At 45.0% G+C, this 12,450-nt stretch overlaps 1 protein-coding gene and 1 long non-coding RNA gene across 10 annotated transcripts in view; one reads left to right on the top strand and one right to left on the bottom strand.

Moving 5' to 3' along the window:
- Positions 1-10,619, bottom strand: part of LOC144270467 (uncharacterized) — a 61,790-nt gene extending 51,171 nt beyond the window's left edge. For 4 of the 7 annotated variants that reach the window (XR_013347168.1, XR_013347162.1, XR_013347163.1 and 1 more), the window contains exons 1-2: positions 10,475-10,617; positions 120-623 (exon numbers count right to left, since the gene is read on the bottom strand). This is a non-coding gene — a long non-coding RNA (uncharacterized LOC144270467). Of the gene's footprint in view, positions 1-119; positions 624-10,474 lie in introns of all 7 variants that reach the window. The other 3 variants (XR_013347166.1, XR_013347164.1, XR_013347165.1) reach the window with 2 other exon arrangements.
- The window catches only part of USP18 (ubiquitin specific peptidase 18), a 29,237-nt gene continuing 26,194 nt past the window's right edge, over positions 9,408-12,450 (top strand). The window contains exons 1-2 of one of the 3 annotated variants that reach the window (XM_077826895.1): positions 10,754-10,846; positions 12,037-12,096. In XM_077826895.1, coding sequence (XP_077683021.1) covers positions 12,057-12,096 — 40 coding nt within the window. In that variant the 5' untranslated portion in view covers positions 10,754-10,846; positions 12,037-12,056. Of the gene's footprint in view, positions 9,720-10,731; positions 10,847-12,036; positions 12,097-12,450 lie in introns of those variants that run through there. The other 2 variants (XM_077826912.1, XM_077826905.1) reach the window with 2 other exon arrangements.

The raw sequence follows: 12,450 nt of genomic DNA, 5'->3' as shown, positions 1-12,450 counted from the left end.
AATTAGCAATTTAACCCTCTGCATACAAGCTAAAGTCACCATAACTGAGCATCTAATTTCAGTTTTACAAGCCTTCATAGGGCCACGGGAAAATAGAATAGACCTCACATTTGACCTACCTCTACCTTTTGCTCCTGAGGATATCAGGGAATAATGTAAGTGGATAACTGAGTCCTCCTTTGCTCTGTGGGACATGCTGTCTCATCAATCTCCACCTGAGGGATTCAAATGGGACATGTCTGTTCTTTTGTCCTGTGAAACATCCATTTCTGATATATGTGTGGAATTTCCTTAGAAATGTTACAGCAATAGGAAACTTTGCGCATATTTTTAGTAAAAGTTTGTACTTCCTTGTGAAAGCAAGAATCAGTTGTTGCTGGGTACAAAAATCACTAATAAAACTGCAGCAGACAAAAGGGGATTTTTTTCCCCTTCATGTTTATGTGAAATTGCTGAAAAGAGAACATTTCCTGGCTGATGTAAAACTTTTCCCACCATCTCTGGTCTGCCCATGGTCCTTGGTCCACATGAAGAGCTCCTTCTCTCCAAGTGAGATCCTTGCTGCATCTAGAAGTCCTCTGTTCTGTTTGTGGCATCCTTGATCTTGTGGAGGATGGTGATATCTGAAAGTGGGTTTGCAACACAGGCATTAAGTGTACACCTAAAGATACTTTACAGTGGTGCATACAGATCACAATTTATCTGATTCACAATATGCCAGGCAGTGCCAGTAATTCCTGCCAAGGAAACCTCCTTTGCATACCTTTGTCTAGCACTGTAGACATGGAGGCACAGCTTGGGTGAGTAGAGAGCAATGTAGGGCATGTACTCGGGTACATACACACACCTTTCAGGCGTGTCTGTACTCTGCCCACCTAAGCCAGGCTTTATGTCTACACTATGGCAGGTTTCAGAGTAACAGCCGTGTTAGTCTGTATTCGCAAAAAGAAAAGGAGTACTTGTGGCACCTTAGAGACTAACCAATTTATTTGAGCATAAGCTTTCGTGAGCTACAGCTCACTTCATCGGATGCATAAAGTGGAAAATACAGTGAGGATGTTTTTATACACACAGACCATGCAAAAATGGGTGTTTATCACTACAAAAAGTTTTCTTTCCCCCCACCCCACTCTCCTGCTGGTAATAGCTTATCTAAAGTGATCACTCTCCTTACAATGTGTATGATAATCAAGGTGGGCCATTTCCAGCACAAATCCAGGGTTTAACAATAATGTCTGAGGAACGGGGGGGGGGGGGGGGGGAGAATAAACAAGGGGAAATAGGTTACTTTTTATAATGACTCAACCACTCCCAGTCTCTATTCAAGCCTAAGTTAATTGTATCCAATTTGCAAATTAATTCTAATTCAGCAGTCTCTCGTTGGAGTCTGTTTCTGAAGTTTTTCCGTTGTAATATCGCAACTTTCATGTCTGTAATCACATGACGAGAGAGATTGAAGTGTTCTCCGACTGGTTTATGCATGCTATAATTCTTGACATCTGATTTGTGTCCATTTATTCTTTTATGTAGAGACTGTCCAGTTTGACCAATGTACATGGCAAAGGGGCATTGCTGGCACATGATGGCATAGATCACATTGGTGGATGTGCAGGTGAACGAGCCTCTGATAGTGTGGCTGATGTTATTAGGCCCTGTGATGGTGTCCCCTGAATAGATATGTGGGCACAGTTGGCAACGGGCTTTGTTGCAAGGATAGGTTCCTGGGTTAGTGGTTCTGTTGTGTGGTATGTGGTTGTTGGTGAGTATTTGCTTCAGGTTGGGGGGCTGTCTGTAGGCAAGGACTGGCCTGTCTCCCAAGATTTGTGAGAGTGATGGATCGTCCTTCAGGAGAGGTTGTAGATCTTTGATTATGTGTTGGAGGGGTTTTAGTTGGGGGCTGAAGGTGACAGCTAGTGGCGTTCTGTTATTTTCTTTGTTAGGCCTGTCCTGTAGTAGGTGACTTCTGGGTACTCTTCTGGCTCTGTCAATCTGTTTCTTCACTTCAGCAGGTGGGTATTGTAGTTGTAAGAATGCTTGATAGCTAGCTCGTAGGTGTTTGTCTCTGTCTGAGGGGTTGGAGCAAATGCGGTTGTATCGTAGAGTTTGGCTGTAAACGGTGGATCGTGTGGTGTGGGCAGGGTGAAAGCTGGAGGCATGTAGGTAGGAATAGCGGTCAGGAGGTTTCCGGTATAGGGTGGTGTTTATGTGACCATCGCTTATTAGCACTGTAGTGTCCAGGAAGTGGATCTCTTGTGTGGACTGGTCCAGGCTGAGGTTGATGATGGGATGGAAACTGTTGAAATCATGGTGGAATTCCTCAAGGGCTTCTTTTCCATGGGTCCAGATGATGAAGATGTCATCAATATAGCGCAAGTAGAGTAGGGGCGTTAGGGGACGAGAACTGAGGAAACGTTGTTCTAAGTCAGCCATAAAAATGTTGGCATACTGTGGGGCCATGCGGGTACCCATAGCAGTGCCACTGATTTGAAGGTATACATTGTCCCCAAATGTGAAATAGTTATAGGTGAGGACAAAGTCACAAAGTTCAGCCACCAGGTTAGCCGTGACATTATCGGGGATACTGTTCCTGACGGCTTGTAGTCCATCTTTGTGTGGAATGTTGGTGTAGAGGGCTTCTACATCCATAGTGGCCAGGATGGTGTTTTCAGGAAGATCACCGATGGATTGTAGTTTCCTCAGGAAGTCAGTGGTGTCTCGAAGGTAGCTGGGAGTGCTGGTAGCGTAGGGCCTGAGGAGGGAGTCTACATAGCCAGACAATCCTGCTGTCAGGGTGCCAATGCCTGAGATGATGGGGCGCCCAGGATTTCCAGGTTTATGGATCTTGGGTAGTAGATAGAATATCCCAGGTCGGGGTTCCAGGGGTGTGTCTGTGTGGATTTGATCTTGTGCTTTTTCAGGGACTTTCTTGAGCAGATGGTGTAGTTTCTTTTGGTAACCCTCAGTGGGATCAGAGGGTAATGGCTTGTAGAAAGTGGTGTTGGAGAGCTGCTGGAGATAGAGACTGCTTGAATAGAGACTGGGAGTGGTTGAGTCATTATAAAAAGTAATCTTCCCCCCCTCTTCATGTTAGGAGGGCTACCCAACTACATACTCTACGTGCCGCCGAAAGAAGTGTGCAGCATAGATGTAGACATAGAGTAGTACCTTACTCTGCAAGAAGAACTAATGATTTCAACAGGACTACTAGTGGATTAAGATACTTTTCAATGTAAAGGTATCAGAATCTGTCCCTGATGAGGCAAACCCTGACTGAACTAGTCATAGAAGAGAAAGGAGGGGCAAGAGTTAAAACAAATAAAAATGTGCCAAATTAGATAGAAAGCTAGTCACATAAGTTCTCATATTTATAAGTAGAAGTGGAGGTAGGTCCAGAGGGGAGTAGTAGACAGCACAAGAAGGATTCTAGCATATTAGCATAGTGGAATATAGCTCCAGGCTATAGAAAACAGCTTGAAAAACAAAGGTACAACACCAAGTTTACCAATTTTGAGGCCTTGTCTACACTACCGGGGTAAGTCGACCTAAGTTATGCTACTCCAGGTACATGAATAACGTAGCTGGAGTTGACGTAACTTACGTTGACTTACTGTGGTGTCCACACCATGCTGCGTCAATGGGGAGATGCTCTCCTGTCGATTTGCCTTACTCCTCTTGTTCCGGTGGAGTACTGGAGTCAACTGGAGAGCGCTCTTCACCCGTTAAATCGACCCCCACTGCATCGATCACAGCAGTGACGATCCCCAGTAAGTGTAGATATGGCCTGAGTAATTGCTGCACTTATAAGTCATTTTAAAAAAGTGACAAAATAACATTTTACAGAAATAGAGAGAGAGAGAGAAAAAATCCCACAACAGACAAGCCATACAACAGAATATAGGAACTACCATTCCATATCAGACCAACAGTCCATCTAATCTAGGAGGAGCCTGTTTCTGACTGGCCAGTAACAAGTGCTTGAGATCATTGAGTGGGCTTCCCTGACTCAGCTATAGTTCCCTCAGCTGGGCTCCACTTCTGGCAAGGGCCTGGGGGGTTATCTCCCTGGGATCATGTATGCTACCTTCAATTTAGCTAGCTACCAATTAACCTTGTTCTACCTTTCTCAGATGATCCACTGGGTTGGGTGCACGTACAACCCCTGGACTCTCCCGGACTCCTTAGTTGGGCTTTCTCTGGTGGGGTGTGTTTGGTTTCCCTCAGTATGAGCAGCCTGTGGGGTAGCTGTTCCTCTCAAGAAACTGAAAGGGCAGCTCCTGCAGCTGTTCTCCCTTCTCTCAGGCAGAACATCCCTATGGAAAAATCCTATAGAAGCTAATAGGAGACAGGAACCTTATAGCACTGGATCTAAATCACTGCTGGGTACAGAACTCCAGCACAGTTCTAGCCCTAATTTGCAGCCCCAGGAAGAGACAGGAGCTGTCACCTGTGGCTCAAAATGCATGGCCTTCTGCTCACACCTGGAGGAGCCATTGCTGAAACCTGTGCCCATCTGCTGTCCCTCTGAAGCTCCAGGAAGTTCTCCATTACCACTGCTGCTGCTTCCACTGAAGGGACTTGGCAGCTAGGCAACTGCATCCCTGCTAACAGAATCCTGTAACAGGAGAAGAATTCTATACAACTCTGTCAGAGGGAATGCAGTTGCCTAGCAGCTGGCTCTCTTCAGTGGAGGCAGCAAAAGTGATGGTGGCAGTGGAGAACTCGTCAATCCCTTTCAAAACCCCATAAATACTTCCATCTTTCTTATGCCTTCACTTAAATACTGATATGAGGATTTACATATATACTAGCTTTCGAAAATTTAGGCCGAAATTACTTGGCCAATGTCACAGAGGAAATCTTTTCTAGGAATAAAATCTATGTCTCCTGTTTCGTAGGTATGTACTGTGCCTAATCCACTACTAGAGCATTTTTTCTTCTACCTATAGTACATAACAAAGATATTTCCTAATATAGGAAAACAGCCTTGCCCATTATTCATGATTAACATATACATCAAGTATTTTTTTCTCCACATGTCTAATGTGAGCAATTTAAAAGACTATTTCCCACTGAAGTACAAAACAAGCAAAAAAAGTAATCTGACTCCTCAACTGCATTTCCAGGCAGCTTGACGCTCTCATTCAGCTGTTGCATCAACACATAGTGTTATGTAGCTGCTATGGCACTGTGACAGATTACACTCCTGTCTCCATACCTTACCCTACACACTATTGTAATAATCTTTGTACAAAGTATGCCTTGTGAGGTCTCATTTGAAAACTTATAATTTGCGGATCAGTATTGTCTTGGTAACATATATGTGGCAACATTGTATGTGAAGTTATAAGATTCTCCTATATGGTGTTATTAACACACGTTCCAAACCCCACTGACCTGTCCAAACAGAAGCTGGCAAATAAGTCTGTCCTAAACAAAGGAATGTGTGTGCTGCTTAATTTGCGTTTAAGAAGTAAACAAAGTCATCAGGCAGGGAAGGAAACAAAGAAACCATCCTTCCACATAGACTCTTTGTCTCGTAGTGCCCAGCAAGAAATGTTTTTCAAGAGAGGAACTGAAACTATAAAAAGGAGGGAAACACCCTGAGGCACCCCGTCCCCGCCTATCACATTCACTGCACCTGAAGCACAAAGGAATCATTTGTTGGACTCCGGGAGAGGGATTCCTGACACAGAGGGTTTGATCAGTAGGACTGCTGAAAACATGTAGTGAGAGACTTTGCTTGCATCTGATATAGTTTGTTAAGTATTAGTAAACATCTTATATTTATTTTTCTTGTAACCATTTCTGATTTTTGTGGCTCATTTCTTGTACTCACATAAAATCTCTCTTTGTAGTTAATAAATTTATTTTATCTAATCCAGTGTGTTTCAATTGAAGTGTCTGAATAACTATTTGAGATAATAAAATGCATATTAGTCTCTTCAAGGAATAACAGACTTAAATTATTTTGTACTGTCTAGGAGAGGGCTGGGAAGTACAGAACATACAGTTCTGGGGTAAAATCAGGGACTGCGGTTGTGTTGAGGTTACCCTTCAGTATAACCAAGGCTGGTGAGAGCCGGAGTGTAACCCAAGTGCGACTGGCAGGCTGCAGTTACAGACAGACACTCAGAGTTTGACTTGCGTGCTGGAAGTCTGTTTCTGAGTAGCCCAGGGAGAAACTCCTTCAGCAAAGCATTGTAAGGCACCCAAAGTTGCAAGGTAGGTGTGACACAGCTGCTCATCAGTTTGGATTGTACCCTGGTATATCACAAGCACATCCTGCCAGTTTCCAAGTGGGTTTCTATAGCTGAACTTGAACTAGATGGTGTGAATTAACCTTTGAGTTCTCACAAAAGACTGCTTGATGGCTTGTCTGCTTCAAATGCTTTCTAAATTATCTAGGGTCATTTTAGTTGCTCTGGTTCTACACATTCTGTCCTCACTGACAGATTCAGAGACTGAGGTGAGCAGTGGAGGATAAAGAAAAATAAAGATGCATTTCCTTGTCTGGAGGTCTTCTTACCTCCACTAGAGTTAGCAGCTGCCTGAATCCTGTGGTCTATAATCTCACACCTAAGTAGATATTTTAATAATCATGACGCTGGAAAGAGAATTGCCTTGAAATGGAAGGCATTTTCAATACAGATCTTGCAAAAAGATTCTAATCCTAAAACTTCCACAATTTCCATACTATTAGGACATCATCACTTAAACATTCTGGACTGCCTGTGAGTACTATTAGGATACAGCCATAGCGCTCTCTCATCCTAAAACATACTTATATGGATACTACATTGCAAAATGTATTGCTAAACTGTAACAACTAATTGGGAATGATTTCACTTTGTAAACGAGTGTAACCCCTTTGGGGTTTAGAGAGAATGGCCCCTTTAAATCTTTTTCTTGAGGGTGGGAGGGGGAGCAGTGAGAGAAAGGAGGAAAACTCCAGAATGTGTGGCTCTGGAGCTCCAAAGAGAGAAAGGCTGCAGCCCGCAGGCCCTCACAAAGTGAAGCAGCGGAGAACCTGCCTGAAGACTGGGAGGGACAGAGCAGCCGACCGGGACATGCCAGGACGAGCACCGTGCCAGGGAGGAATTGCCTGAGAAGGACAGGCTGGAGCTCGACCCAGTATCACTGCTGCCCAGAGCTGCATGGGGTTGTGAGTACTGGGGCTTGTGACTCTGCATTGGGAATAAGGAGGGAGGCTGCTAGCTAGTTAAGTTGGGAGGTGGTCGCTTTGTGTGGCTTTGCAGAGAGCAGCAGAAGAGGGTCCCGGAGGGGTTTGATGGGGAAAGTTCACTGGTGCCGAAGCTGACCACAAGCACCCAAACCTCACCACTGGACTGGAACTTTGCTCAGGACTCCTGCTCAGTATCTGCCCTTTCAGACTGGGCTACCATTGGGCCTGTGGGGCCTTGTGTTGAATGTAACCCTGTTTTACTGCTCCCCCTATATTTCCCTCCATAAATAAATATTTCCCTTTCTTATATCCATTGTACTTTTCCGGTGCATGTGTGTGTTCACTCTGGGGGCTTTGGAACAGGTGCATTCCTGTGCGCACTTTCTCTTGGCCAGAGCTGCTTGCAGAGCAGACTCCATCTTGGCTACGAGGGCGCTAAAGTTACACGGGCTATCACAATCCTTGCAAAAGTTTCTTTTTGAAAGGGCAGTAAAAGACAGTACGTCATAACACCTCATCTAATGAGTTCCTACTTCAAGATAGTACAGGACTGTTAATTCAGTACCTCCTAGCACTGAAACAGTAGCTCTAGGACTAGCCCACTGAGGTACTTATTAAAGGATTGAACTAGCTGGGGGCGGGGGAAAGGAAAGATCTTTTACAGAATTTAACCCCCCCACTCAATTTATGGGTCCTTTCAGACCTTGGTAGAAAGCCTAATCATTTCCCTAATGTGGAGGATAGGTCTGTGACATTCTATACCTTGGGAGAATGTCCTGTAACCCCCATATTCCTAATTTTCATATAATCGTGATCTTACATATAAAGCATGCCTTGTAAGGTAACAGGGGAAAGGTTATGATTTGCTGAAAGTCATTTCTCTATCCATATATGTGTATCATTAATGCATATGAAGTTATGAGACTTGTGTTGTACGGCTGTCATTAAAACATGCTGTAAACTGGGGAATCAGCCAGATACTAGCTCTGCAGAGGCAACAGCAAGGAAAGTAATCAACACCTGGATGGGGTATCAATCAACCCGTCAACAACCATTGTCCAGCAAGGGAGCTACAATGCAATGAATCATCTGCATGAGGCCACACCAGGGGAATTGATCAGCCTCACCTGGAGACTCAGAGCTTGTCTAACTTGCTGGCTCAGGGGTGTGAAAAGTCACCCCATTGAGTGCAGCAAGTTTGAGTGCTTTAAAGTGCTAGTGTGGACAGGTTCCGAGCACTGGGAGTCATACTCCCAGCGCTCCGAGCTATTTCTCTCATGGAGGTGGATTACCAGGAGCACTGGGAGAGCTCTCTCTTAGCACTCACGCATGACCACACTCACACTTCAAAGCACTGCTGTGGGCGCACTCCCGTGGCAGCACTTTGAAGTTTCTAGTGTAGAGGTAGCCTCAACAATGCCCCCCAACATGCCTGGACTTGTGTTCCCCAAGCACATGGGACTGAGGTTATAAAACAGACACAGTGGCTATATGCAGGGCCTTTTCTCCTTCACCTCCCTACAGTGAAAGCAACAAAGACACAGAGAAGAAGACTAAAGACTCCAACAGAGGAGACTGGCCCAGATTTAAGGGACAAATCTGTATATTAAGGACTGCAATATCCAGTGGGGTGAGAAAAACTGCTTAATCTAGATGTTGCCCACTCTAATAGGGATGAGAGTTTAGTCTGTGTGCTTATATTTCATTTTTTTTTTTTCGGTAGAAAAAACTGACTTTTTGCCTATCATTTAATATCACTTAAAAATCTCTTTTTTTGTAGTCAGTAAATTTGTTTTACTGTTTATCTTTATAAGTGAGTTTGTATGAAGTGTGTGGCAAATCTGCTCAGATTTTGCAAAGGCTGGTGTGTATCCACTTTCCATTGATGAAGTGGTGAACCAATTAATAAATCTGCATTGCTTGTCTTGAGCAGTGCAAGATGGTATATTCCTGAGGTACAGTGCTGGGAACTGGGGGGGGATTTGGCTCTGGTGCCTCTCTGTGTGATTCATGAGTGGCTCTGGGAGCATTCATGCAAGAAAGCTGGGTGTGGGGCTCCACACGCAGCTGCGCTGAGTGATAACAGTGCCTGGAGGGGCTTGCTGCTTGTCACTAGCAAAGCACTATGAGACAGCCCATGCTGGAGAGAGATAAGGGAGCCCAGTGGTCCCACAGTCCCAGGCTGCACCCTGGTGATCCCGTCACAAGGTCCACCAATGGCTATTAGCCAAGATGGTCGGGACGCAACCCCATGCTCCGGGTGTCCCTAAATTCCAGCTGCAGAAGCTGGGAATGGACAATGGGATGGATCTTCAAAACTGTCCTGTTCTGTTCACTCCCTCTGAAGCATCTGGCCAGGGTCATAAGACAGGATAGTGGGCTAGATGGACCATTGATCAGACCCTGTATGGCCGTTCTTATTGATTGAAATGTCTACAGCAACCGCTTCTTTGACAGAATTTGTTGTTGGAAGACTTGCAGTCTTGTTAGAGCAAATCCAGTGAGGGGATGGATTAGCAGGCAGAGGGCAGATGAGGTAAGTCAAAGATCAATTTTTTCACTTGCCTGTGCAATGCATTACGCATCTGTCACTTCTCTCAGATAAAAAAATTAAACCAACCACCAAACAATGCTGATTGAGAAAGCATGTCTCAAAAGCAGAAGACAGTTTAAAGAATGCAGACAAATATCACTGGATGGAGACGTCCCTACCCCTACCCTACCCTCAAACTGTGGGTGGAGGAGACGTCCCTACCCCTCAAACTGTGGGTGGAGGAGACGGTTGTGAAAGGATATTGCCGCACAGGAATCATGCCTTCTCTAGGAAACACCTTTTCCAATCTAAAACGTCAGGGAAATTTATCACAGACCCCTTTGACAACACCCTCCTCCCAGTAATCCGTCTTCCTGGAGCAGGCCACTTTTCAACCCCTAACCTTCTTGGAGCAGCCACCTTTTAAAAAAAAAAGCTTGCCAGACAGAAGGATTCCTCTTTCCCCCACAGATGGCAGGCACCCTGTCCCCTTCCCATACCACTGCCTGAGAGTCCGGGGCGTGAGACAGCCCTAGTGGTCCCAGAGTGCTGGCGAGACAGGACGGGTGAGGTTCTGTCTCACCCACCTGGTCTCTCCAATTGCCTTGCACTCTTGTTTTTTAACCTAACCGCATTTGAGGGCGGAGGGATTTTCAGTCCCCCGTGACTCTATGCGAGCGCCTCAGCGTAGTTTAGAGGTTTCCCTTTTCTGTATCCCCCCCTTTTGGGCTCCCGACTCCTTTCCGTCACCCCCGTACCTGTGCTGGGACTCCCCCCCGACGCAAGGGAGTGCCGCGTGGAACAGCGTTAGCAGCTCGCCTCGGAGCTGACTCGCTGCACCCTGCTAGCTTATGGGTCCCGGCTGCAAAGGGAGGAGCAGCCTCCTCCTGCCCATATAAGACCGCGGCAGCTCTTGAGTTTCACTTTCCATGCTCCTCACCGCGGATCAGTGGGAAATCAAAACTGAACGGAGGGCGGTGCGCAACGCCGCCCCCTGAGGCCGCCGCGGAGAACAGCTCCCAGGCAGAGTCGGGGGGAGCCGCCTTGAGGTCGGAGCTCTGGCGAGCTCGGGGGGCTGAAGAGACGCCGAAAGCAGTCCAGGGGGGCTCTTCTTTCTCCCCACAGCTGCGGTAAGTACCTCCCTTTTCACTCATCCTTCATATGATCGGTGTTGCTGCATGGCAGGACTTTTGTTTCTAGCGGCAATTTCTGGAGAAAAAGCATGGCTCACACGGAGGGTGACCAGATGTCCCGATTTTATAGGGACAGGCCCGATTTTGGGGGCTTTTTCTTATATAGGCACCTATTACCTCCCACCCCCGTCCCGATTTTTTACACTGGCTGTCTGGTCACCCTACTCACACGGGGTGAAGCCTTCATCTCTAGGTGGTTAGCTCACGTCTAGTCCAGGTCAATAGAAATGGGCATAACTTGGTGGCAGTCTCAGAATAAAGACCAAGCACTTAAAGGATATGGAAACCTAGTTACCGTCTCATCGCTGTAAGTGTTCTCTCCGAGTCAGGGCTTAGGCATCCTGGCAAGGGAGCCAGCAAAGTTTGTACTGCAGGTGGCTATGTGGATGTTAGGAGCAACAACGACGGATGTTAGGAGCAGCAATTCTGCAGGTTCCATCTCCCCTAAAGTAACTTTATTTAAAAAAAATAAACTTCAAATACAAACTACCAAACTGATATGTTAAAGCTTTTCAGGGGACACAGAATTATTAAGATCTATGAGCTATATTTTTGTTTTTACTACAGCACTGGGGTGAATTACTTTGTATTGAGCAGAAAAGTTTTCTTTCAAATTCCCATATCGTTCTGTGACCATTATAAAAGTAGAATTTTCAGCAGGCTCTTAATGAAGTTTCACTTGAGCCACAAACATTTTTGCCCTAGCAAACCGGGGTTCCCACTGAACCCAGAAAAGAATCTTTTTGTGGGGAACCGAGATGGGTCAAGGATATAGGAAAGACATTGAAAAAGTTTGTCACAAAGGTGCTGAAATTAGGGATGCTGCAGTTTGGTTCAATGGCTCCCAGCACCCCCACTATACAAATTGTTTCAGCGCACTTGTTGTTCTTCACTAAATCAGATTAGGAGATGTGTTTTATGAAATTAAGAGACTAGCCTATTAAATGTAACCCCCCCACAAAACTATATGCAACATTATGGGTTCACTTTCTTTTGAACTAGAGAAAGAGAAATCTGTAAATCATACAGAAGAACAATAAAACATTCTATATAGTGCAGCATAAACATTAAACAAACAAACCTAACACAACGATTCACTGAAGTTGATAATGTTCTCTCTTTTACAGATGAGACACAGAAAAGTGAAATGACTTGTCCAAGATCACAGCCAATAAGTGACAACTGTGGTTAGAACTTTTGTATTCCTAACTCCTAGACCTGAGTTCAGTTCTTAAATCTTGCTGCTTCTCACTGGACAATGGCAAATATATTTTTTCCCCTCAAACACATGGTTATATTTTGGTGTTGACAGAATTGTCATTTTCACTTAATAGTTTTTAAGGTCTATGTAAAAATTAAGATGGATCTGAGAAATCTTGTGCCCTTTATCCATTTATGATTTAGAAAGAAAATAAGTAGCTCACGTTTCAGTGTTGTGACTATCACTTCTTTAAAAAGTTTCTAATTTGACTCAGTTAGGCACAGTTAGCCTGGAAAACAGCACATTTTGAAAGGAGACATTTAACAACATTTGTGTTAAA

The sequence above is a fragment of the Eretmochelys imbricata genome, chromosome 1, assembly GCF_965152235.1.
Source record: "Eretmochelys imbricata isolate rEreImb1 chromosome 1, rEreImb1.hap1, whole genome shotgun sequence".
Lineage (NCBI taxonomy): Eukaryota > Metazoa > Chordata > Testudines > Cheloniidae > Eretmochelys > Eretmochelys imbricata.
Note: the sequence above shows the minus strand (reverse complement) of the source record. Positions and strands in the feature narration are given on the sequence as shown.